The 25229-nt window shown below is 39.6% G+C and overlaps 2 protein-coding genes across 2 annotated transcripts in view; both read left to right on the top strand.

Annotated features, from left to right (window-relative positions):
* The window catches only part of LOC131886064 (large ribosomal subunit protein mL44-like), a 28566-nt gene extending 4327 nt beyond the window's left edge, over window positions 1-24239 (top strand). The window contains exons 2-5 of the mRNA XM_059234291.1: window positions 7994-8180; window positions 11257-11602; window positions 15480-15783; window positions 24001-24239. Coding sequence (XP_059090274.1) covers window positions 7994-8180; window positions 11257-11602; window positions 15480-15783; window positions 24001-24203 — 1040 coding nt within the window. The 3' untranslated portion in view covers window positions 24204-24239. The remainder of the gene's footprint in view (window positions 1-7993; window positions 8181-11256; window positions 11603-15479; window positions 15784-24000) is intronic.
* Window positions 27-5054, top strand: LOC131886062 (furin-like protease 2). Its single transcript, XM_059234288.1, has one exon. The coding sequence runs from the start codon at window positions 471-473 to the stop codon at window positions 3807-3809; it is 3339 nt and encodes a 1112-aa protein (XP_059090271.1). The 5' UTR covers window positions 27-470; the 3' UTR covers window positions 3810-5054.
* Window positions 24240-25229: the final 990 nt, after the last annotated feature.

The following is a 25229-nucleotide window of genomic DNA, read 5'->3' as shown; positions in this document are numbered from 1 at the left end:
TGAGGCGTGTGCTTTTCAAGTACAAGGCAGTGTATTGATTTCCTCTGGCCTCGCCACGGACACGAGGGGATCACGTTTGTATTACGTACAGTGGCTGTATGCAGACTATTCGCTGACAGAAGGAAAGTTGTCTTATTTCATGGTGCAAATTGTGTTTAAACGAACTTGGAACCTTTTTGTGGCCTTGAAGCAACGAAACATGTGCATAATCGAAGGGAATGGCTCGTAAAATGTAGCGCGATTTGATTACGACGCGCTGAAATATGAGAAATTCCCTACGATGTTGTATTCAAGAACCAAAACGATGTTCATGAGAAGCGGAGAGAGCACGAAAACGATCGTTTGTTCAGGAAGATGAGAGACTCTGCTCGTTGACTTTGAGGACCGGTTCTGTGATGCTACTCAATGAGGGTCTTCTGCCACTGTAATAGTTGTCTGACAGAGTGGCAGAATAGAGCGACGAACTCGCCATGCCCGTAATCATGCGTCTCCGCGTCAGCGGATGTTTGAAATGGAAACAGATCTGTTTCCATGTTCTGCTCCTCCTTGCTCTGACCTTATTTAGGCAGTCTGGGAGTCAGGTCAAGATCTATCACAACCATTTTGCCCTGCACATCCCAGACGGTCAAGGGGAGGCAGATCGTATTGCTCAAAAACATGGCTTCACCAACCGTGGCCAAATTGGGAATGTGGAGAGCCATTTCCTCTTTGAGCACCATTCGATAAGACCTCGTTGGACTAACTATAGTTTGGATCATCATGAAATACTAGACCAAGAGCCTGGAGTCCGCTGGTTCGAGCAACAGCATGAGAAAAGGCGTGTCAAACGAGATGTCCACTCCTTTTATATGCCCGATCCAATGTTCAAAGATCAATGGTTTTTAAACCATGGGGCCATTGATGGAAGCGATATGAATGTCCAGCCAGCCTGGATGAAAGGTTACACGGGCAAGCGTGTGGTTGTTACTATTCTTGACGATGGAATACAAAGTGATCACCCGGATCTCAAACTAAATTACGACCCAATGGCCTCAACTGATATCAATGGTAACGACGATGATCCCATGCCGCAAGATAATAATGACAACAAACATGGAACCAGATGTGCCGGAGAGGTAGCTGCCGAGGCTTTTAACAATATCTGTGGCGTTGGTGTGGCTTATAATGCCAGTATTGGGGGAGTGAGAATGCTAGATGGTTTAGTTAACGACGCCGTTGAAGCTCGTGCCTTGTCGTTACGCCCAGATCACATCGACATTTACTCAGCCTCCTGGGGTCCCGAAGACGATGGCAAGACTGTGGACGGTCCTGGCCCTCTTGCCAAGAAAGCTTTTATTAATGGCGTCAAATATGGTCGCAATGGGAAGGGGTCCATATTTGTATGGGCTAGTGGTAATGGAGGCCGGCGGGTGGATAACTGCAACTGCGATGGATATACAAACTCCATTTTCACCCTCTCAATTTCCTCAGCTTCTCAAGGGGGGAAGAAACCTTGGTATCTAGAAGAATGTTCATCAACATTGGCGACCACGTACTCATCAGGGACACCTGGTCATGATGCAAGTATCGCCACTGTAGATCAAGATGCCAAGCTCAGACCGGATAAAATTTGCACGGCATCCCATACCGGCACCTCCGCTAGCGCTCCCATAGCGGCCGGAGTTTGCGCATTGGCGTTGGAGGCCAATCCCAATCTCACGTGGCGTGATATGCAACACATTGTCGTTCTTACGTCCAATCCCAATCCTCTCATGGTCGAATCAGGGTGGAAAACGAACGCCGTGGGACGAAAGTACAGTCACAAATTTGGTTATGGTCTAATGGATGCGAATGGCATGGTGGAAGTGGCGAAAGTTTGGCCGGGCTCTGGCCCCCTCGCCATTTGTGAAACCGATACGGTCACTCTGGATCAACCTATCCCATCAGACCCCACAAGAGTTGCACGAGCTTCGATGAAAACAAATGCTTGCGGTCAAACCAGTAGCGAAATTCGATATCTTGAGCATGTGCAATGTAAACTGTCACTGCACTATCACCCCAGAGGTGCCCTACAAATCGTTCTTACCTCTCCCTCTGGCACCAAATCCTCATTATTGCTTCCACGGCCGAGAGATACCACAAATGCTGGTTTTGAGGATTGGCCTTTCCTTTCAGTTCACTTTTGGGGAGAGCCGGCAAATGGAACTTGGACCATTGAGGTCAACCACAGCCCTAGTGTGAAAGGAACTAGCCAGAGCAAAGGGGTCTTGAAGAAGTGGAAAATGCTCTTTTATGGAACTCGAGAAAGTCCATTAAAGGATCCTTCTCTTGTGTCAGAATTCGGTTCTTTTTTGGGAGAAGACCCCAGCCTGGACTCCAAGATGATGGATGAGCCAGTCGACGTTTTGGGTAATGAAGGGCAGCAGATATCTTGGTCAAGTGGATCCCTCTCATCTTATCCGTACTTACATAACCACTCACGCTTATTGGAATCCAAAAAGCCCCTTAATCAATACGACGTGAGCTCTTCCTCATCAGAGTTTGACCTCTCCTCCTCCTCCTCGATAACTCGCTCTTGCCATCCTCAATGCAAAGACAATCAATGCTCGGGTCCAAAGGCTACACAATGTCTGGCATGTAAAAGCTTCAAATTTGGAAACGTTTGTGTAGACAGATGCCCTCTGACCACGTACTCATCGGTTCGTGGAACGTGTCAGGCATGTCACCCAAGTTGTCAGACCTGCTTTGGACCCAATCCCAACAATTGCTTATCTTGTGAGAAGTCTCTCTTCCTTTTGACCAATCAATCTATATGCATTGAGGGCTCTTGTCCTTTGGGATACCGCCAACGCTCTTCTTCAAATGAATGTGTCCCTTGTCCCTCTCATTGTGAAAGCTGTACAGAGGCCTCAGAAGTGCTCAATTTGATTGAGAGTCCAGGAGCTGTCTACTCGCAGACCCAAGAGACTTCAGTGGTATGCCTCAAGTGCCAAGACGGATTAGTTCGATCGGTTTTGGAAAATAAATGCATGAGCAGTTGTCTAGGAGGCTTTTATCTCAATCAGGAGACCAAAGCATGCGATCCTTGCCATGAAACTTGTGCCACTTGTACGGGCAGTTTGCCCACTCAATGTTCTCTTTGCCAAGAGCACACATATTACTTCGAAAGAAAGTGCGTGGAAATGTGCCCGATCGGTTTTCGTCCAGATGTTAATCGGCAAGAGTGCGTTCCTTGTCCTCAAGGGTGTGGTAAATGCACGAGTGATCAAAAATGCATCAAGTGCCAGGAGGAGTGGACATTTGCTTATGGAGAGCAAGTTTGCATTCCAAAGATCAGCATTTTGTGTGGAAAAGGGAGTTTTCGAGCCGACGAAAACGCCGACTGTCAGCCTTGTGGTCCAAATTGTAGGTCATGTGCTGAAAATAAGGAAAATTGCTTAACCTGTCCCATGAATCAGGCCCTTCATTTGTTCACGTGTCTTGATCACGAATGCCCATTGGGCACTTTCCATGATGAGAAGATGAGAGAATGTCAGCCTTGCCCACACGTTTGCACGGAATGTGAATCGTTCAACCATTGCACAAAATGCCATTTAGGTCATGCTTTGAATGCTCGTGGACGTTGTGTGACCAGTTGCAAGCCCGAGGAATACCAAACTTCTGAACAGCAATGCCGGCCGTGCCATGGGAGTTGTCTAACTTGCCAGGGCCCAACTGACAAGGATTGTCTATCTTGTCCCACGGCCAACAAATACCTTACCCCTACTGGTCAATGTTTGGAGCAATGTAGTCGTGGTTTTGTGGACGAGAAAGGCCAATGTCAAGCTTGACACCCATCTTGCTCTTCGTGTCACGGTCCAAGCCCATTTCAATGTTCCACGTGTTCCAGTGGAAGGAAGTTAGGGCCAGATGGAACTTGCCAGAGTTGTGAGCCTCAAAAGTTTTACGATGGACACTCAAACGAGTGCTTGCTTTGCCATGAATCTTGTGGAACGTGCTCTGGGCCGCAAGACAGCGATTGCTCGTCATGCCATGTTCCGCTCGTTCTTGACACTTGGAATGGAACTTGTGTACCTTGCTGTCAGAGCCTTGACGAGAGGCATTGTTGTGCTTGCTCCGCTTCTAAAGAAAAATGCTTGAAACCATCAAAGAAAATCCTCTCCCGCAAACGCAGTAGTGTTAGAATCTCTTTGAGCGACGAAGTGCTCTCCAATCCCTCGAGATCTGTCTTCCTCTACGGGTCTCTCCTCACCACTCTGGTCGTAATGAGTCTCCTTGTCGTGAGGTACTTCAAAAGAGGCAAGCTGTTGGGAAGATCCTCTTTGAATGGAGTCGGACGAAGAAGGACTCGACGCAGAAGGCAAAGTTCTCAAGATCTTTCAAGGACTAATTACCAGAAACTTTTGACAGACGAGGATGTAGCGGACGGTATTAACGGTAATAGACCCATGTCCAAGAACCTTCACACTTACTCTGTTTCTGACCTGAACCAAAGTGATGATGACCTGGATCAAAGTAATGATTTGTTCGACCTCAGAAATGGGAACTCGGAGAGTGTTCCACTTTGCCACCTGAAGACTTAGATGAGGTCTCGTTCTGTGATAAGTTGAATTCCTTCGAGCAATAGCTTTGTGTCTCAAATTGAATTTCGTTTACTCTATAACCCTTCGGAATATGTACTCATAAGTCTTATCGTGGGGATTTGAATGGTACAATCAGATATTTTTCATGTTTGAACCAAAAGAACCTTAAAAACTCCAAGGCTTACCAAAAACTCAAATCTAGAATTCACAATTGAAACATTTCTAAAAGATTATGGCAGAATCCGTTGTCACATTTACATCGCTTACCCCAGGGGTGCCTGGGTTAATATCTTGAGATTATACCTTTTGATTAACGAATTTTTTAAACACATGTGGCATTTTGTATACTTCTGTGACAAGAAAAAAAATGAGAATTTTATTTCAAATATTCATCCATGTATGACGAATGTGACTGTGATCAGAGAATGCTACCGTTTATCCAATCAACTACTTTTCAAGTTTGTGATGAAATAAACTACATCTATTTATGAATATTAGGCGCACTCGGTTTCACATTCTTGTCAACCCACAAAAAAGCATGCTTTTTCCCGAGACTGAGAAACCACTATTTTCAAAGGCAAGGAAACGTCTTGTGTCATACTGCGAACGACAACGTTTTTAGCATGTGGTGTTGCAATGACTATCAATTTCATGAAATAATTTTGGAGAAGCTCGAACCCGTTAGATATCAGTGTCGATAAATGAGCCGTTTTTTTGCCAGGACCCTAGTTGACACAAGTTAGGAGAAAAGCTCACAAATGTAAGGTTTAGATTTGCCGGCATTTCGGGGTCAAGCACTGAAATGAGAGAAAGATATGTCAAATTACAGAACGTTCCAACATAAGCATAGGAAAAACACTACGGATTCATAATCACCATTCAGAATATAACACTTCATCATTCAACTTCATCGCTCGATAATACGTTTTGCTGATTATGGGACTGGGTTTTAAAGTAAGCTAGTGCAGTGTTCTCCTTTTTTGTTCTTGCTTATTTTTTGGCTGAAGACAGGTTAAAAAAAGATGAAAAAAGACTGTCGCTATGCAATGACTTAAGGTAGAGTATCTGGGAAGTCAAAATGTTGATCTTAATTTAAAATTACATTTTTTGGTGATAAGTATTATCGAAAATGTGATAAAATTGTCTTAAGATTATCAAATTTAGCAGCCAGTTGAATATACTTGGGCACCCAAAAGAAGAGAAGAGTAAGTGGTAATAATTTTTCTATGGGTCGTCCATCGTCCTTATCTGCGAGTTGGTACTTTGTAGCTCCATATTTTCAAATCCCCAATCTAGATGTTTTTGAAAAAGGCAATAAAATCTCTAGACCAGCAATAGGAGGTATTACAAGCCTTTAAAGCTGAATCAAAAGTGCTGGAGTGGCAAGTAAGAGCATATTGCAATTGCCATTACTTGCATCCTTCCAAATGAATCCGTTCTCTATCAAAAGCCCTGCTTGCACTTGAAATGTACTCATACAGATAAACATAAAAAAACTCTTTTCTTTTATTGAACAATACCCCAAAACCTGAAGATCTTTCACTTACCCAATGACATCAATGGTAAGTGCTGTATGATTTTGGATATTGAGGAGTATCTATTTGTACTGCTATTGTTCTTTATTCAAAGAATACAAAATTGATTTCTAATTTTCGAGTGGCGTACTGCATATTGCATGACATGATAACGTCTCAAAACTGAGATAGGAAATAAGCCGTAATAATTTTTGCCAACTTGAGTGAAAAATGTTCAATCTAGTAATCTGAATCATTGTTCTGACATAAGACTCAAATCGACAACCATCTTTGTTTAAGGCTCTCCGATATGAATTATTTCATATTTCTTCTTCACCTCAATTGCATTCGTTTGTTTGAACGGTTGTTTTTCGAATTTTGTTACCCATCTTTTTAGCGATCAAGGAGGCCAACTAAGCTGCTTATTGTACTCTAACCTCTCAAATTTGCATTTTTTTGTTTCATTTGTTTAGCGACATTGTCTTTAGGCCAGCAGGGCAGGAATTAAAGTGAAACTACATATTTGGCCAGTTGTATGAGATTGTTAATGTTAGGTATGAGCTATCACAGAGATGTTCCAACACAACGGTCTAAATACAGTGTACACTTTCTTCAACAAATATGTATCTTATCTATTTGCGAAATTAATTATATCGTCATAGGTCAGGCTGAGCTGTGACCTGAATTAGCATGAACCAAAAAATGTTTTTTTTTTCTTGAGAGCAATTTAGAACTGCCAAATTGACCAATTGTGTGGCGACACTATTTGAGGCATTTATATACATCGTCAACGATATTTCACCATTCGTCATTTTTTGCGGCAGTCTAAATTGATACGGCCCCAAGAACTCCTTTTTTAGAGGGCGCGGCGACCAGAAGAATGATAAAAAATAAACTTTTTGGAGACAAAAATGTCACCTCAAAGTACCAGGCAATAACATGTATTTATCCATTTTATATAGTGTTTACTTTTACAGCCTTGACCAGTAAAGTGTTAAGTCATACCATTAATGCATTGCAAAGACTTGAAGGCCTCGTACCGTCCTATCAGATTTGGAAGTTTGTATGAAAATACAAATCTTGTGATAATGGATGTTAAATGACATGCAATGTTTTGGGCTTTAGTTAGAGGCTTGAAAAGGGATTGAGTCAAGATTGCGTTCAACCGTCTCTGTCAAATTTGTGTAAACCCAGGCCATTTTCGTTTAATATGGTTCTCATTCAACTCGGCTATTTTGCTTGAAGGGCTTTAGTTAGGGTTCTTAACTCTAGCAAACAAGTTAAAGCCGAACGATAAAAGATTAGGAACGAGCCTTGAAGCATCCCCGTGTTTGAGTCCTAGAAAGGCAGGGTCACGTTTTGACACTGAATTAAAACGTTTTTGGTTAGATTTCTGTAACCGTTTTTTGCTAAAGATGGGAGCCCTAGTCGAGGTCCTTTAAGCCATTCCAGTGGGCCATGTTTAAGCTAAAGAGCTGCCTTTCTGGTTCAAAACAAATCACTATTGAGGAGTTGAAGGGTCAATAACTAATTCTGACGTTTCAATGATTAAAATATTTCATTTGTCTATTTATTCTTGGTAAAAAAGTTAAATGCGCAAAAAGTGATTTGTCATGTTTTATAAAACCCATTAAACCGCCCAATTCGTTTCAAAATCCTTTGCCAGTTGAAGTAACTTCCGGAGAAATTGCCACAAGTCACACCATTCTTTGTGAAATGACCATTAAAAATAATATCATCAAAACTGAAGTTACTTTGAGGTGCAAATTGTCGACACACATTTTGGCCAGCTACATTTTAAGCAATAACTAAAGGTAAAACCTCTTTGAATAAAACATTTTACCTGTAATTGACCCGGATTAGTAGTACTACTGATTACCTTGATAAAAAATAACCGCTCGCATGATCTTGTTTTAGTGGGATCGATTCCCAAGAGGCCGAGGTACTTGGACGATCATCTACCATTTCAGCCCCGTAAATATTACCCCATTGAGAAAGTGGAGATGTCCAAAGAGCTGTTCAAACGACGTGTCCAAATTCGAACCGACGAACTCATTCGACACGGCAGAGAACAAATTCCGAGGAGATCTGACTTTTTGGAATGGTAAGCAAACGATCTTCTTCCTCTCTTCTTTCCGTTGCTTGCTGTAAACTCAGCCTGGAATTTGCCAACGAACTTCATGAAAGAATCGAATGAACGGCCTCTCTGTTCTCTCTCTTGTGCGTTTCCTTCTCTCTCCGGCACTTTTCTATCATCCTTATCCCCTTCTGTTTGCTTTGCTCGGACCAAACAGAACATCCAATTATATCCCCTTAGTGTGTGGTGTGTGGTATGAGAGAGAGAGAGAGAGAGAGCATGTGTGTATATATCTGTGTATGTCCTTTCAAAGAGGCCTTCCTTGCCACGATCCCAATTTGTTGCCCAAATATTTAGACTTGGAAATGAGAGTCCATGTTAATCTTCTCGCACGGCTTATCTTGGCTTATCAAAGAAAAAGACACACAACACGTTTGGCCATCCCTCACATGACAAGATACTGACAAGTGGTTTTCCCCTCCAGCGTATTGTTAGTATATATTACTTGCACATTGGTACAAGTATGTCTCCAAACATTAAATCTGCGCACATATCTCACACTACATTACTTTCCTCAGCATTCTTATGGCTTGACTTCTCGTGAGAATAGTACTCTGAAAGAAGAGCCGACAGCCTCCTAATGCAAAACAATGGAAAATAGGGACAACCTAGTAGAAGTAGCAGCAACAGAAGCAACAACATCAACAACTCTACCTAGTTATAACAAACCTCTTTTCAAGAGAGAAAATGGCTTTCTTTAAGAATACTTAAGCTCTTAAGCTCTGACAGAGAGTGCAAGGATGGAGCTTCTTGGCTTCTTACTCTTTGGAAGCAAGTACTTGAATCCCTGGAGAAAACTGGAATTTCCTCAAAATTTGGTTGAACAACGAGGGAAACGGAGGGGAAGAACCATTCACTCTGATTATGGAAATGGAGAAGATCGATGATATTGGTACTTGGTAAACTTCTAGCCTAGTTCTGAGTGCTGAAACGAAATGTCAAATCATAATCTCAGCTTCCAGCGGTTTTTGGTCGCAAAATAAGTGGTACCATCTGGAACACGCACTTTTAGGACAAAGAGACCTCGATTCGGAAATAGACGTCGTCGACCTCTGGGAGTGTTTTCGAGCTTGTAACTTGGAACAAAACCCAGATAACAACTTTTGTCACACCAAAGGTTATTGGCTCATTCCTCCTTGCGTGATGTCTCACATTGTGGATCTTTTCTTTTGTTTTCTTTTTAGTTTCTGCATACGTGTACTAACATACACCATGTCTCTGCAATAACCCATAATTGAGAGCATGTCTAAAAGATAGGCATTCATTCATTCCATTCATTCTATTGAAATGAAAAGAACTGAGCAAATCATTGCTCAATGCACTTCAAAAGAAACGTTCAAGTGGGAAGAAGGTTTTTCTTTTGTTTTATTTCATGTTATCAATTCTAAAATAGCGATTTTTTTCCGTTGTCCCTATTTTAAAAGAGCCAGACCCATCCACTCCATTTAGATCCACATTATAGATTTTACAGGAGTTTTAATTCAATTTTGGAATTGTCAGTGTTTGTTGAAGTTCTGTTTGATAACTTGAACTTTATTATGACTAGAGCTTTAGGGTGAGATGAGTCACTTCAACCAAGCCACTGATGATGGGGATCAAGTAGATAATAACGGGAGGTTGTGACTAGAGCTACCAATTTCCATTTTCAATGGCCCATGACATTACTGGCACAATGTCCGAACCCCGTTAGTTTGCCTCAAAAAGTAACCCTGATTTTTCTTCCGTCAAACCAGGGTTGCATTTTGCTCAAACTCTACTTTTTTGTGTTACGATGGAATAGGTACAACAAACACTGAAACTTTCCACTTTTCCTGATAACCTTGAATTTGAAATTTGATTTCATCCCATCACTACAAACCACCAGAGGCATTATATTGAACTCATTTTGGTAGTTCGGGAGCAGGGTATCGGGCCGATCTACTTCACAACTATTATTTGATTTCAACCAAAGCAAACAATTAATCAATCCACTGTCTCCTTGAATTCGGAACTTTATTTTGAGAATCACGTAACTAGGTGTGTTCAACACGCAGTGAAGTCTCACGACGAAAATAAAACAAATCTGAGTGGCATTTCTGTATCTAGAACTGTATATGACTCCATTAAGCGCACTTAGGAGACGGCTATGTTCACGCAACCTCTGCACACTGGGAGGTCGTATTTACTCACTAGCACACAGGAAACACTAAAACAACAAACGTAAACTTCATGAACTTAGTCTGCTGCATTACATTTTCAACAAGGTACGCAAATTTGGTCAGTGTGTGCTCATAAACTGGCCCACTTGATTTTGGTAAGCGCATCCTGATCTTTTCAAAAGGAAGAAGGAAAAAGTTCCATTTCCAATTTCACTTTTTGTGCTTTGCTTGCTTGTATGGCCTCTTTATCGCTCTGAATAGAGAATAACCTCCAGTGGAATTATGAAATCCAGGCTTGGAAGACAGATGATGCCAATAATCTTGATAAATAACGTCAGCTCGGAAATAATGGAGGCGTGGATCAATTGTGAGCCTAAAGACGACGACGTCAAGAATATTGGATTGGTGTATAAAGAGGACAAATAATGTTTCATTTTCATGGAACCAGGGCCTGCTTTAGCCCAATCGCATTTCGGTCTCATTTTCATGAATCTAGGCCCGTGGGAGTATCAATACAACAAAGGTGGTGCTCATAACGATGATATGTGGCTACAATTTTGGTTGCTATTGAACAAACAAACTCGATCTCAACTGAGTAAACATGAGAACAAGAAGATTGTTATTTTTGTTGCGTTGTTTTTAGTTGCGAGTTGCTTGGAATCTAGGTCTCAGTCATATTCCAGGTATCCAAACTTGTTTGAGCGAATTCAATTCAAATTTGAGGATTCGAAAGCTACAAAACCACAAACGTTTCTGGTCAACTTTTGACAGCCATTTTGTGGCATGATGGCATGAGAAAGTTCTTGGTCCAACTTTTGGCAGACTTCTTCTTTCTTTGGTCTTAAATCCTCCGGGTTTTAAGAAAGATTAAACGATCGCACGTTGAGAGCATGACTTTCTTTCAGGAACTACGATTCAGAACTGTACGCCTTTTCGGTTCGATTGGGTGAGAACTTTGACGATAGTAAAATCCGGGAGGCCTTTGTGGACCAATCCCACGTGGAAATGGAAGCCGAACGCCATCGAGCCTTGGAAATGGGATCCGAGGATGAATTTGCAATCACCTCCAACGATCGATTGGCCGAAGTAGGCTCCACATTTCTGTCCGAAACGCTCGAATCTTACGTCCGTGTTGCCTTCCCATTTTGGCCGGAAGAGGGCGTCCAAGCTTTAGTGGCCTTCTTGAATTCTAACGAGGTCCAGGCCGAAATTTCGTTCCACATTGGCACTCGAGATCTCATTTTTGCCAAGGTAAGTCGATTTGGTTTGACATTTCCAATTCTCTGATTTTCGTTTGTTTTTGCCAACTGGATTCAATCTTCAAAGGGCAAGTAAAGGGACTGGGTTTTGTTGCTTTGGCTGGTGAAAGATGACATCGACTAATCCTATATGTATTGGTATTCCATTCCCTTGAGCGAATGGGCATTTGTGAGCTCCCCTATTTCTTCCTTCCTTTTTACCGTTTCCACCAGACCACTAACCATCCAACCAGTGAACCAATCAGTTTGCATCTTAAGCCAAATGGTTTCTGGCCCAAAATCTGCTCAGATTGAAGAATATATGTGGGAAGATCCTTGGCAACTTTCTCAAGCTACCTCGGGCGCGGCTTTTCGTACGAGATATCCCTAAAGGGTACATTCGAGGGTGAACCCAATGCATAAAACCCATCTTAGGTGCGCCATATTCGGATCAGGGGACGAGTTTGTCCAATACTGGCATGAATCAACGTCAGAGATGGAGACTTTGGAAAGAAGTTTCCTATTTTCATAAACATGCTGGAAATAATCCTCACGATGAGGGTCTGGCTACCCAGACCTTTGGGAAGCCTTTGAAGATTGAAATGGAACCACCAAATAAGTTTGTCGTGGCCATTGACTGAGCCAGGGTTTTGATCCAACTTTTCCATTGATCTTTTCAATGAAAAAACGAGATCAAAGTTTAATTGGATCAAGTTAACCACGCGTAAACCAATCATGGCTTATCAAGATGTTTCGAAACTAGTTTTTGGAGCTTAATTGTCAGTGGAGCTACTAGGGAGAATATTCAGGATACTTCAAAATAAATTTGTATGGATTGGACTTGTCAAAATATGCATGAAGGCCAAGAAGATTTAACATGGACAAATTAGTATATACGATATATTTCTCTTCGTTATATCACGAATGGCATTTCTTTTCAAAAGGGCAACATCTCGTTTTAGAATGATCAATTGGACTGACTAGAATGTCTTCCTGTTAAGAATTGAAGCCCTATTATTGAACCATCAAATGCCGTTCAGTTTGAATTGATGCTTCTTTCCAATCAAGAATAATGGGTGATACGATTAGGGGCTCTTTTTCTTTTGAAACACCCTTTACGTCGCTTGTAAAGCCAGTGCTTGCTTGGTTCCAAGCACATTGTGTTGGAAAGTAATAAAGAACATCCCTCTCTAAGGGCCTCTTTTTCCAACATGGTAATATCTAGGTACGTGCAATATGTGCCCCAGAATTACTTTTTTAAAATTGTTTTCGAGGGCTTTTGTCCCCCTCTTTAATCATTGCAAGGAGTCTGTCTATTCTTCAAAATGGTGCGGGAGTGACCATTCTAAGTGTATTTTTGACAAATAGCCAAATTTTACAGCTTTTAGGTCATGCATATATGAGTTATGGTCAAAGATACGAGTAATACCGCATTGATGATAACCAATAATAGAAACCAGATGAGTCATAGTGGCGTTTAGTTAGCTTTAGAACGTTAAAGAAAATATTCAATATTTAGTCAATGTAAGGCATAACCTCGAGAAAGAAGACAAAAGAACTGCATTGCTTCCATCAAACAAATGTACGTATTTGAAAATAAAGATGCTGTAAAAATAGAATTGAAGAGATATATTCGATACAGTTTAGAACTCAGGAAGTTTTATTGCACAGGGAAGTCCCCGAACAAATTTTGTATTAACCGTTGTTGAAAAATGTGTAAAGGATTAAACAGCTCAATATTTTTGTCATCTTATTTTTCTGCTTTCATTTCTTACTTAGTTGGCCTTAACATTTAATCCAAGCATTGCTCGCTTCTAGTCACCTTTAGGCTGTTATCCCTGAAAGCTCTTTTCCAAACTCCAAATGAGTTTTCTTAATCCTTGAAATATGTATTTCGTGATAAGCAGGCCGTTCCCCAACGAGACTATGTTTGGTAGAGCGTTGAAGAATGTTGGTGGACTCAGACATGGAGCACGTCAGTAGTGGGCTGGAAAGCTCGGTCGAAGATCGAACGTCTTCTAGCGAGGTTTTGTAGAGCTATGCGTTATTTCCTGGTCACATGCATTCCCGCTGAGAGAGTGCTCAATGAATTCCATTTTCATGTTCAAGCACTCGATTAGGAGGTAACGCAAAACTGAAACGTCTTCTAGCAGGGGCATTCCACGTCAAGTGGAGACACCCTTTTTTGACGAAATCACGGCTAGTTATCGCCGCTTTTGCTAATTTTAGCCACACTTGTTTGTTGATACAGAAAAACGTCACAGGACAAGTTTCAGGTGCCTAGGCCAACCACGGCGTATTCTAGGGCCATGCCCATTTTGGGCCAAACCACTTGGCCATCGTGTTTGAACAGCCATAACTCCGGCTGTAATTATTCAATTGAGATGAATTTTGAGTCAAAATGCTCTTAGGACAAAAGCCTTTTGATAGAATTTTTCTATTCTTATTCTTATTCGTCCTTTGACCTTTGACCTTTCCAAAAGCACAGTCCGGATTTTCTCAATTTTTTGTGTTTGGATAGTTTTATGTTTGTTCTCTATATGTTGCAAAAGCAAAAATGGGATCTCTATGGGTTTAGATTTGGCAGAGACTTTTGTGAGCGTAGGTCATATATTTCCATATCATAGAGGTGCTATCACGCAACCTTTTGCAGCGATGAAGTCTCAAAACTGAAGGTCAAGGCATTGAAAATTAAAAATGTATACGTTTAAAAATTTGCACAACATTCTCATGTAATGATGCTCTGAAGAGCTTCATGATTAATTAGTCACTTTTATTATCAGTTTTGATATGTAGATATGATCTAATTTACTATTGCAAATGGCAAGATGACTAGTTTCGAATATTAAACAATTCATATATTCTTCTACAGCAATCAAAATCAAAAATAACATGGAGAGATTTACATGAGTTCAAGGCTATGTCGCAGCATATATCTCTTCCATTTTGTTTGGATAATTTGTGAATGATTACTCGATTGAACTACTGATTGTCTTATTCTAAGCTTACCTTGGATATTAACTTCCAATGGATGACTTACCCTCCAATAGTAGTCACTCAAAATGATCTCTTTACTCAATGAAGATGCCCAAATGTCTCAACTCAAAGTAGTGAGATATTCGAAGTAAATCATGGTTTGTTAAAATGTATGAAAATGACATTTGAACGCGTCAATAAACTATTTTCTGTTTTAGATTTATGAAATTGTAGTATTTTAAATAAATAAATCAAGAGCTCATTTGCTCCTTGGCATGAATGACTAACGCTCAATGGAAAACCTAGTCACGTTTAAGTTTTCAAGTTTTGAGATTTCGGGTTGTAAGAAAGTTCGCAATGGGTTCACCAATCTAAGAGGAAGTTCTAGTATCATAATAAAATTGTGCCACGTTGTAGTTTGGCCCCAGTGTCCTTTCATCTAGTGGTTTCACTTTCAGAATGTGAAAGAAAATATATCTATATGAGTCTAGAACCAAATGATTATATTACGTTATCAATGATAACGCAAAATGACGACAAGTGTATGTGAATCAGAAAAAAAATCCCTCGATTCCTTGAGTTAAAAAAATCTTTTGGCATATTTGTTACCAACCAAATATCCCTTTAGATGTAAAAAGAACTCCCAGGCCAAATGCAGTAACCCCCAGATCACATTCATCTGTTTGTGCCTCAGTTTTGTATTTCCCCATCAAATATAAGCCTGATACGTACTGTTTGTCTACTTGTCTCTCTTTATTCCCACGTCATCAGAATTCAGCTGAATTTGCAAATCAGCCGCAAGAAAATGTTGTTCCCAAAATTCCCCATCCATTGTCTGGACCATTCCCAAGATTTGTATGAATATGCTAATTTTTGCAATTCCTCCAGGCTCAATATTTTGTTGTTTCTTCTAGGATTATCCCCCAGACATGCCAACCTATGCCAAAGTGTTCCGAGCTCTGGTGGGCGTTCTGGTCGAAAGTGGCCACGAGGACCAAGCCAAACGTTTTATTTACGATCTGGTCGTTCCCCAGCTTCATGTACAAGACATCAACGAGATTTGGGACATTAAGGATCCCATGCGCCTCTTGATGACCATTCTTAAGAATGAGGGCAAGTCCGAGCCTGAATCCCGACTCTTATGGGTCAGTGGATTGGATACTATTATGGCCTGCTATCACGTGGGCATCTATGTGGATAAGGAACTGATTGGACAAGGTACGTTGTTGTTCTTTTCACGTTACCTTGGTCTATGTACGTACTTGTTAGGAAGACCAGATTCTTTCGGCTCTTTCATTTCGAGAGCTCTCGTGTCCAAGAATCTATTGTATTTTGGAGATACGAGCAGTATTTGTGAGACTGAATGAAGCACAAGGTGTTTCAAAAGCGGCAAGATTGCTTCTTTTGTTGGTGTTGCTTGCTCTCGAAATGACGTTTTTTTCAACAAGATGGGCGAGGATATTTGGGCGATATTATTTGCCATTTGATTATGTGAAATGGACTTGCCCAGCGCATGAAGTTTTACTTGTTGTATTTTCCTCGTTCTGCAGAAGCACAAATAAAGAAAACAAAGTGCTCTCTAGTAGAGCTGTGCATTATTTTTCTTCGAAGTACGTATTTTGATTTGGGCAGGACGAGTTAATTGATAAATTAAGAGACGATTTACTTGGGTGTTAGGAGGCGATGTTTCACAATTTGAATGGTTGATCATGATTTTGAAGGGGCTAGATGTCAAACAAAATTGATATGTACGGCTCATATTCTGGACATTTCTGACACCTTTTTTACGCGACGCCTCAAATCCAGGGTGGGCAATTTTGAGAATCAGCTTGACATTTGGACACCAAGTGAACAAAAGTGTCCAATTGTGTCCAAAAATGTCCAAAAGTGAACAAAAGTGGGCAGAACGTGTACTAAACAAAGAACAATTGTCCAAAACAGGGTTGACAAGCAAGAACTTTTAAATCCTAAATCATATTATTTCTTTACTTAATCTAGATGTTAACCGGCAAGTAGAATCAGTAGTTAATAAAATCTAAGCTTTCTTAAAATACATCAATATGAAGTAGTAACTAGCTTTTGTCGAAAACAGACACATCATTTCACTAACGTTTTTAATTTCCAAAATATGAACTAAAATATGTTTTTGAGATCTCAATTAATTATCTTGATAAAATACAGCTTTGCAAAGTCAAAACAAATATCATTAATATGTTTTGAATGCTAAAAAGTCAAAGCCTCACTATAATTTAATTTTAATTTTAACTATAATTAAGTCTTCAATAAAAAAAAACAGCTTATCAGCTGTATGTCAAATATTCCACAATATTTTTTTATATTTGTAAGGAGTATATGAATTATACTTTTATCATATATCTAAAAACTAAGTATATGTTTCTTTCAAAAATAGAGTTATTCTTCTCATTTTCTGACATCAAAGGCATCTTGAACAGTTAAAAAATATGCCTAACAATAGTTATAATAACTTGCTTATGAAAGAAAAACCATGAATGTAGGAAATATATTTCATTATTAAAATTTAGCAATTGGGTAAGATGTCTAATTTTTTGTACTAGCTGTTTTTAAGAGGAAATTCCAAATGACAGATCATTTTAAACAAAATAATGTTGCAAAAATGTTAATAATGTTGAATAAATGAAGCTATATAACCAGAATATGATATTTAGCTATTCCAGTTTTTTAATGCTTTGTAGCAGCTGTATTCCTCTAGAGGAAAGCTTTGCTCCCTGCTTGGTGTCGAAGGTAAGATAAAGAGTTAAGAACCTGTCTTTCAAATATCTATTTTGGGAATGTTAGAGGTATATGGCAAAGGTTTTAAAGACTTGTTTTGCTTTTGGAACCATCAGTGATTTGTTTTTGAAGTAAAAGATAGGTTTAAAGTAGAAATTCCTTTAGATTTGAAGTTTTTAAAGTTTCGGACTAAGCAGGGGTATCCAAAAGTGTCCAAAAATGAAATGCCCACCCTGCCCAAATTCCAATTTCAGTTGCCCCAAAAAGTCTTTACATTTTGGGAAGGACGATACATCGTAGGAGGTGGTCAACTACTATCTATAGACATCATTCAATGGAAATATTATCAGAAAATGAAGCTCAATCTCCAAAGATGAGGCACCTGCTGAAGAGATTTTTATTGTTAGGAGGTTCAAAGTCATTGAGAAAGTTAGAGGGAGATGGGCAAAAATATCATAAAACCCTGGTCCTCATTTTTGTGTTATACTGTACTTTCATTTCAACTTCCGAAATTGCCTCTCGACTGTTACTAGTTGAAAACTGGCTTAAAAGTGAATTTACAATATGCCTCGAAATTGAGCTCCGATGGGTTAGGCTATTGATTCTTTCGGTAGTTACGCTACGTTTAATGCGATTTTTATGGGTTTGATCACACTTTGTCATGTCCTTTCATAAGTTTCAGCCGAAATCTGTCTCCAGACGTATTTTATCTTTTTTTTAAGAGCCTCCCGAATGATTTCAAGCTCCAATGTAACTAGCTCCTTGTGGAAGAATAATCATAGGTCTTCGATTGTACATAAATCTCGAGATTTGTTAGGCTTTATGACGTTCCTTTAGAGTGAAGAAAAGTTCCTATTCATCTTCCAAAAGGCCAATCACCTTGGCAATGACATAGAAGATCATTTTACCAATCGAGTCTAGGCGTCACACAAGTTACAAAACCAAGGCCAACAGCCTGAGCGTATTGAAAGAGTGTCCGGTGTCTAAATCGTTTTACCTGGTACGGTCCCGGGCTCTCCGAGTCCCAGTATTTCAATTACAGCACGAGTTGCTGCTTTGCCAGCTTGAATAGGCGAACCTGCGATCATTCCCAAGGGAGAAGTAAAAATCAATGTTGACTGTTACAATATCCCTTAGTTGGGATATCAGATAGGCATCATCAGATGAGCAGGCCGAGTGAAAGAGCTTCCATCTGACTCCGTATCAACCCAATAAACAAGTTACAAAACTGAGGCCCTGGAATAACGGAGTATTGTGGCATAAGCATAGTCTTAATCATGAATCCAATGGCTGAAGACAGTTGGTATTTTATGTGGCTACTTTTTATTAGCTTATTCAAGGCTGTTAACTCTAGCTATTCGCAAAAGAGCCTATGTCGAAGAAGTGGAACTTAATATCGGGATCCACTGTACATGTATGTTAACGGACATGATTGTACAGTATTAACATACTTTGTTACCAATGGTGTCAGAGTGATATAATCAACACATTTTAATCTCAAAGTTTCTTGGTTACGCTTTGATTAAATTGTCAAGGCATTCCTAGGTCTCAAAAGTATTGGAATTTTGATTTGGACTTTTTGCTCCCTCCATCCTCTGCTTCAGATGATAGAGTCTAATCCAGGAGCAAAATGTACGATGATTAGCCAAATCGCTGATAAAATTCACTGAACTGCCGTCTTTCGTGATCCATTTCCAAATTGGAAGGAAATTACAATAGGAAAACTCTATCCTATCTTTTAAAAAAACGTGACGCAGAGTCTATCAGTTGGTATGCAAGGTTTCCCATCATATTGTACACTCTTTCTATCTCTTCGTTAATGGATTAAACTTGATTGCATATGAAAGGGTTTCCTGCAGACTCGAAGAGTTCAGAAAAAGATGAACAAATGACTAACATCATTATTTGTGCCATAACTGGCCTGGATTGAGTTGAAGGATTCTGTCTGGAGATAATGTAATAGGTATATTGAAATATATCTTTACTTGTTCGTTCCGTGTTTTTTTTAACAGCAGTTCAAAGGATCTCTTTGCAACTGTAAGTATTTTAGTATTTTGGGGTATGAGGTCCTTGAATTGCAGCATTACTTTTGTGCCTAGTAATCTCCAATGCAATAGATTACCTTCCTGTCTCATTCTGTTTACGGGTTTCAAGGTTTATGGTGGAATATGATTTAGAATATAGCTCGGTTGTCATTTCTGTAATTATGTAATTGTTGACTTGAGTAATTGAGGTACTGTATCCTTCACTTTAGTCCATTTATAGGAAATATCCTTATTTGCTGACTTGTTACGACCATTCGCTTTATTGTCATGAGGAATATTGAAAGAAGTGTGCGTAACTTGCTTAGCCTTGGGTTTGTTTGCGCTAAGAAAACTCAACGAAATGCATCTCGAGTCCTCTTTTACCTTTCCTCACAATTAAACTGTTTGGTCGATATTCAAGGCTATTTTTACATGCACCTCAAATAAACATTATTTGCATTCCTGTACTTAAAAACCTCACTTGCTAAGACATCACTTTCAACTGGACCTGTAATATCTGAAAATCAGATTCTTTGAGGTAATAAGTCGATAATGAAAGGCATCAAAAAGAAAGTGTTGAAGAAACCGATAAATCTAATTTTTTTTTAATTAGTTGTATGATCAGAATTCGGGATGAATGCATTTCGTTTTCTTGGCGTCAACAAAATCCAGCGATACCATAGTGTGGTACGGAACTCTTCTTTAATGGTGCTGTAAATTCGCCAGATGTTGAAAACTCATTCAATAAAACTCAGATAGATTTGAACGGTTTCCTATTGAGAACAAACGATCAAATAAAAACAAAGAATAATAGCAAAGATAAAAAATATGACTCACTAACATGTTGGGCCTCAGGTCTTCAAATAGCGAATGGTTGTGAACCTGAGTTACATGAATGAAAAGAACAAGTAGACACTTCGCAACCGAAACTCACTTGCTCAAAAGAGCATGTTGAGATAATGAAAGGGGCATTATTTAACATTTCCCATCTTTAATGGTGCATTTTCGGTTTTGGGACTGCCATAACGCCTTTGCATCCTGAAAGTCTGTGTGGCGACTGCATTTTACACTCTCTGATATGCTTCCTCAGTGTCATTTGTGTTTACGTCGGTTGGCTAACCATTACTAGCTTCTTACTTACTTGATGATATATCACACAAAGGAGACTTGAAACGTCGGAAACACGTTTTCGTTCTATCTTACGCCGTGAGATAAAAATGCGTGTTTGAGTAAATGCAAATATCATTTCGGAATCGAGAGGCTCGGACTCAAACGAAGACAAATAAGTGAAAAAAAACGGACAACAAAGAAGTAAAGGAATTGTGGAAAGTCAAGCATCAATTCGAAATTCATTCAATTTCATGTTGTTAATTGCTTAAAACGCAAATTTCTAATGCAATGTTTTAGAAAACTTTCAATAGATATCCTCGGTTTTGGATGTCACATTCGATTATACAAAAGAAACAGTTTTCTCCTTCCAGATCAAAGTATTAAAGAATAGATATTGTTTTCATAGATCTTTTGGCCGTAAATGACCTCATAGCCAAAGCTGTAAGAAAATTGATTGTTATGTTATGCGAAGAAATTTCGTCTGGGTTTTAGAAGGAAGTGGTCCCGTTTTGAATCACTTCATTTTCCTTGTAAAGGTTTCCTTTCATAGAAAGAGACAGCTTATAGGAAATACTTTAGGTAATGGAAAAAGAAGGCCTTTATAAATCTCATGAAGATAATACTGGACTCGCGTTATTTGAGTAGGAGGATCAATTTAGTTCCACCGAGTCGTGTGCCTGGAACCCCAAGTTAATCAAATGTATACTTTTTCCCCATCTCGCAAAGCCATTAGAGAAACTGTAAAACAAGAGCTCAGGGAAGCAAGCACCACTTTGAATTCCCACCGCCAATTCCTCTTGATATTCTTGGGTCGGGGAACCCTCTTTCGGGGCCCATTTTTCTCACGTTGGAACTGGGCACAGGCACGGCCTGGCCAGCCTTTGAGGAGTTTGTGCACGTTCTTGGGTGGCAAATTTACGATCCCGTCGTAGCCAGGTCCATGATTTGTATGGCCACGTAGCTGACATTTGGGCCACTTTTCCTGGCCTTGCACTATTGAGAAGAAATAGATTAGTGACCAGCACTTGAGTACAATGCTTCCAAGTTTTGTTCCTAGGCCTATGTGTAACACATAAGGAAATGTCACTCCTTCAATTTCATATCAATCTGGCTTTCAAAAGTCATGCTGACACATTAAGCTTAGGTAGTGATTTCTAATAAAAGGTCAATTCATGCAGATTAATTTTTTTTGCACTAGTAAATCATTCCTTCAATCTTTGAAGAGGATTGATCTTGTTTGCCACCATATTCATTGTATGTATTATTACAATGCCTATTTCAGTCTTTGAGACTTTGATACCTTGTTGGTCTTGATTTTCGTCTTCGTTACAAATGCGCATTTTAAGTGCCTGACATTGTCTCAACGCAGATATGATAATTGGGCCAAAATGTAACCACCTGCACCCCGTCCACAAAGTAGATGAAAATAAAGAATCAAATTGTCAAGGTACGCCTTTGTATTTCCAGATGGGAAAAAAATAGCCGCAGTTTCTTGTCTCTGTCACATTTACATTTCAAAATTTGTCAATCAAAGCTTTCAAAATACAACACGGATTCATGTTTTCAATTTCTATAAAAATCTTGCGCGTTAAATTTGCTGTACCGTACATCCGCACAAAATACAACACGGATTCATGTTTTCAATTTCTATAAAAATCTTGCGCGTTAAATTTTTCAAATCTTACTACCGAGCCAAAATTTAAATGCCAAGTTTAGATTACATATTTTCCTCTTCATTTGATATTCCATTTCAAGATTGGCAATTATGATCAACTTGATTTTGGCATTTACAATCTCGTACTCACGCTTGCTTCCTACAAACCGGAAGCTGATCGAAAATGAAAGAGATCCACATATTATAAGCTCTTGCAAAGCAAATTTATTGATAACTGATGATAGCCTCTCTCATCTAGTATTCTCCATTTATTTGAGGAAGAACCGCGTGAAGTAAACGTAGTAGTCGATCAAGATGGTTTTGAAAGAATGGGAACAGGAAATTCCATGTTTATTCTTCAGGTAGTCCCATTTTCCCAAAGCCTAAAACTTGGTAGATAAGTTGCTGCATGCGTGCATACACACATACTACGTATTAGGTGTCAATCACTCGAAATTGGAACACAAGCTGACTTTCCAATCCCAACTGGTTGGTTACCTCCCGGATCCTGAATAGGCATTCACGTGTCTGGATCTTTCGATCGTGTCGGTTCCATGAAGTGAGCTGTCAAAAGTTTTCTTTGTGGACTAAGCTGCGTCACACATTGACGGCACATATCTTGCTTGAATATTTTAAAGATCCGTCCGGCCCTCATTGAGTGTCCTATCGCCAGGAGATGATTCACAAAGCTGAAAAGCTAAAACGACTCATAGTCATCGCTGACCAAATTCAAGTTATTCTTGGTTATCATTCCGTGCGTTGAAAAACTCGGATTGAAAACCCAATTGAATGAGAAGAATTCAGGTTTTGAGCATTCTATTTGGTAGTTATGTCTTTTATGATTGAGTTAGTGTAGAGATCACAGTCTTCAGGTCGTTATCGTGAATTTCGACCTTAATAGAGTCAGTTGCTCTTGAATTTGGAATATGAGTAAGCAGTAAAATATGATCCTGGAAAATCAGGTTTGCTTAACTACGTGATTGGTTTTGAATAAGGATTTGAATAAAAAAGCTTAATAGGTCATTTCGTGTGGATAACTTTTTTTTTTTACCATTTCTGTCTTTAAGGCAAATGAAATCCTGGAATCTACTAAAAATCGGATATGCCTAAAGCCGATCCTGCAAGAAGCCTTGAATTCCAATCTTTTTCTTCTTTTTTCAATCAATCAATGCCTCACTTCTTTTCTCACTTTGAATTTGTTCTCTTCTTTCGTAGATAATTAAAATAGGTCCTTTCGCATGATTGGGCTGAATTTTTCTTAGAATTAAGTTCTTTGATCAAGGTGGTTATTCAAGACTTCAATGCAATCTTGGCTAGAACACTGAAATGCAACACAAACACGTGCACACGTGGATGATGCAGATCATGGGAAAATTAAAGGCTTGAGAAAATTGAAACTGTGTAACAGTTGGCCATGAAAACGTTTGTGTGTGGACCATGGAACTGATAAATCATCCATGCTACCTGATAGAGTAACATACGCTCCGAATAATGTTCCATTATTATCGAAGATAAATAGACGATTTATGACCTTTCCTTTTAATTGTACTGGGAGTTACATTCCCTGCAGCGGTTAGAAAAGCCCGTGAAAAACCAAACCGAAGACACTGTGATCTGAAGTGAATAGACAAATACGGTAACATTCAGATCCGCTCAGGACCACTCCATTCAGCAATGGCTTTTTCCACTACATGCGTGAGGATGTACAAAGTAAAGTACAGCAACTCCCCACTCGAATGACTCAAGTACTGTATTTCACGTTTACGTGCACCAAAGACCTAAAACGAAAATACATAAACCCGCATTTCGGTCCAACCCCACTTGTTTCATATTTGTTGGCCTCTATTCAGAAACTCGGAAACACTTCTTTTCACAACCTATCTGTCCTCATTTCAGGTCCCGGTGAGAGTGCGGAAATTGCAGAGGAAATGGCAACTCGAGATGCTCTGAGGAGAATGTTCCGATCGGATGAAAGCATGCCCATGATTCCCATGGGAGACTACCTCGATCCCAATCAAATAAAGGCCGGCCCCAAGGCTAATTTAAGCGCATCCGAATGGTCGCAAGAGAAAGTGTTGAAGAATCTCCAAACCATATGATCTCCATATGTACCTAATAAAGTCTTGGAATATGGACGTGAAGCATGTTCGTCGAAATATGCGAAATTTGAATGAGCAATGTTAGGCATGAAGTCAATACAGACACCAAAATCCTATGAATGAGGAATAGTAGAGTTAATGGAATGTGCCTTGTTCCTAAAAGTTGAATGCAGAGAGGCCAATGGCGAAATGCTAATTAGATTGCATTCCCCGTGATTTGAAATTCATCTTGGTTGAACTTGCAATTTGCAAATAACATTAAAAAAAACTTGGAAAGGACTCATTTGAAATTTGGCAAATAAGCGAGTCTACTGCATAATATTTCTCTTTTGTTAGTCGGATCAGAGCTAATGTATATCTCATTCAAGTGGAAGAGCAAGTACACTCATTGTGGTTTCTTTTGTAGATCTATGTACGTAGATATTCAACCTTATCCACACCCACAAAGAGTGGCTGATTCATTAACCCTAGGTAGGTAAAACACTCTCATACCCTTTTTGAATTACTCATTTCTGAGGAGTGACAGCTGCAAGGAATTCTGCCTTCACTAAAAAAAGGACTTGCGGCAGCACGTTTCACATTTATATCCTGGTTCTGACTAGGTTGCAGGGCCTACTTTCGACACATCCTTTCCTTACTCATCCAGTGGACATATCTGTGACGAAAGTTTACTATTAGTCTTATAATCATTAATTCCTCTGTCGTATTTGAGTTGGGAGGTGCGAGGATGGAACGGTTGAGTCTGGCCCCCGCCCTCGATGGTAGCCATCACACATGTATGTATGTAGTATTTTGATACTATTTAATTACATGAGTATACGGTAATAATTACAATGAACGTACACTAATGTAACATACACTTTTTTTCGATCGTGAAACCCGTTCTGATCGTTTGTTATACATAGTTCATCGGACTACAAAATCTGTTCCTTTTTACCAGGGGTGCCAGGATTCACAATAATTGGCAAGTTAGCCTCGAAATATACAAGTTTGTTTGCCATTTTCCTCAACGGCTTGGAAGCTCGT

Source organism: Tigriopus californicus, chromosome 9, assembly GCF_007210705.1.
Source record: "Tigriopus californicus strain San Diego chromosome 9, Tcal_SD_v2.1, whole genome shotgun sequence".
Classification (NCBI taxonomy): Eukaryota; Metazoa; Arthropoda; class Copepoda; order Harpacticoida; family Harpacticidae; genus Tigriopus; species Tigriopus californicus.
This window is presented reverse-complemented; position numbering and strand designations above follow the sequence as displayed.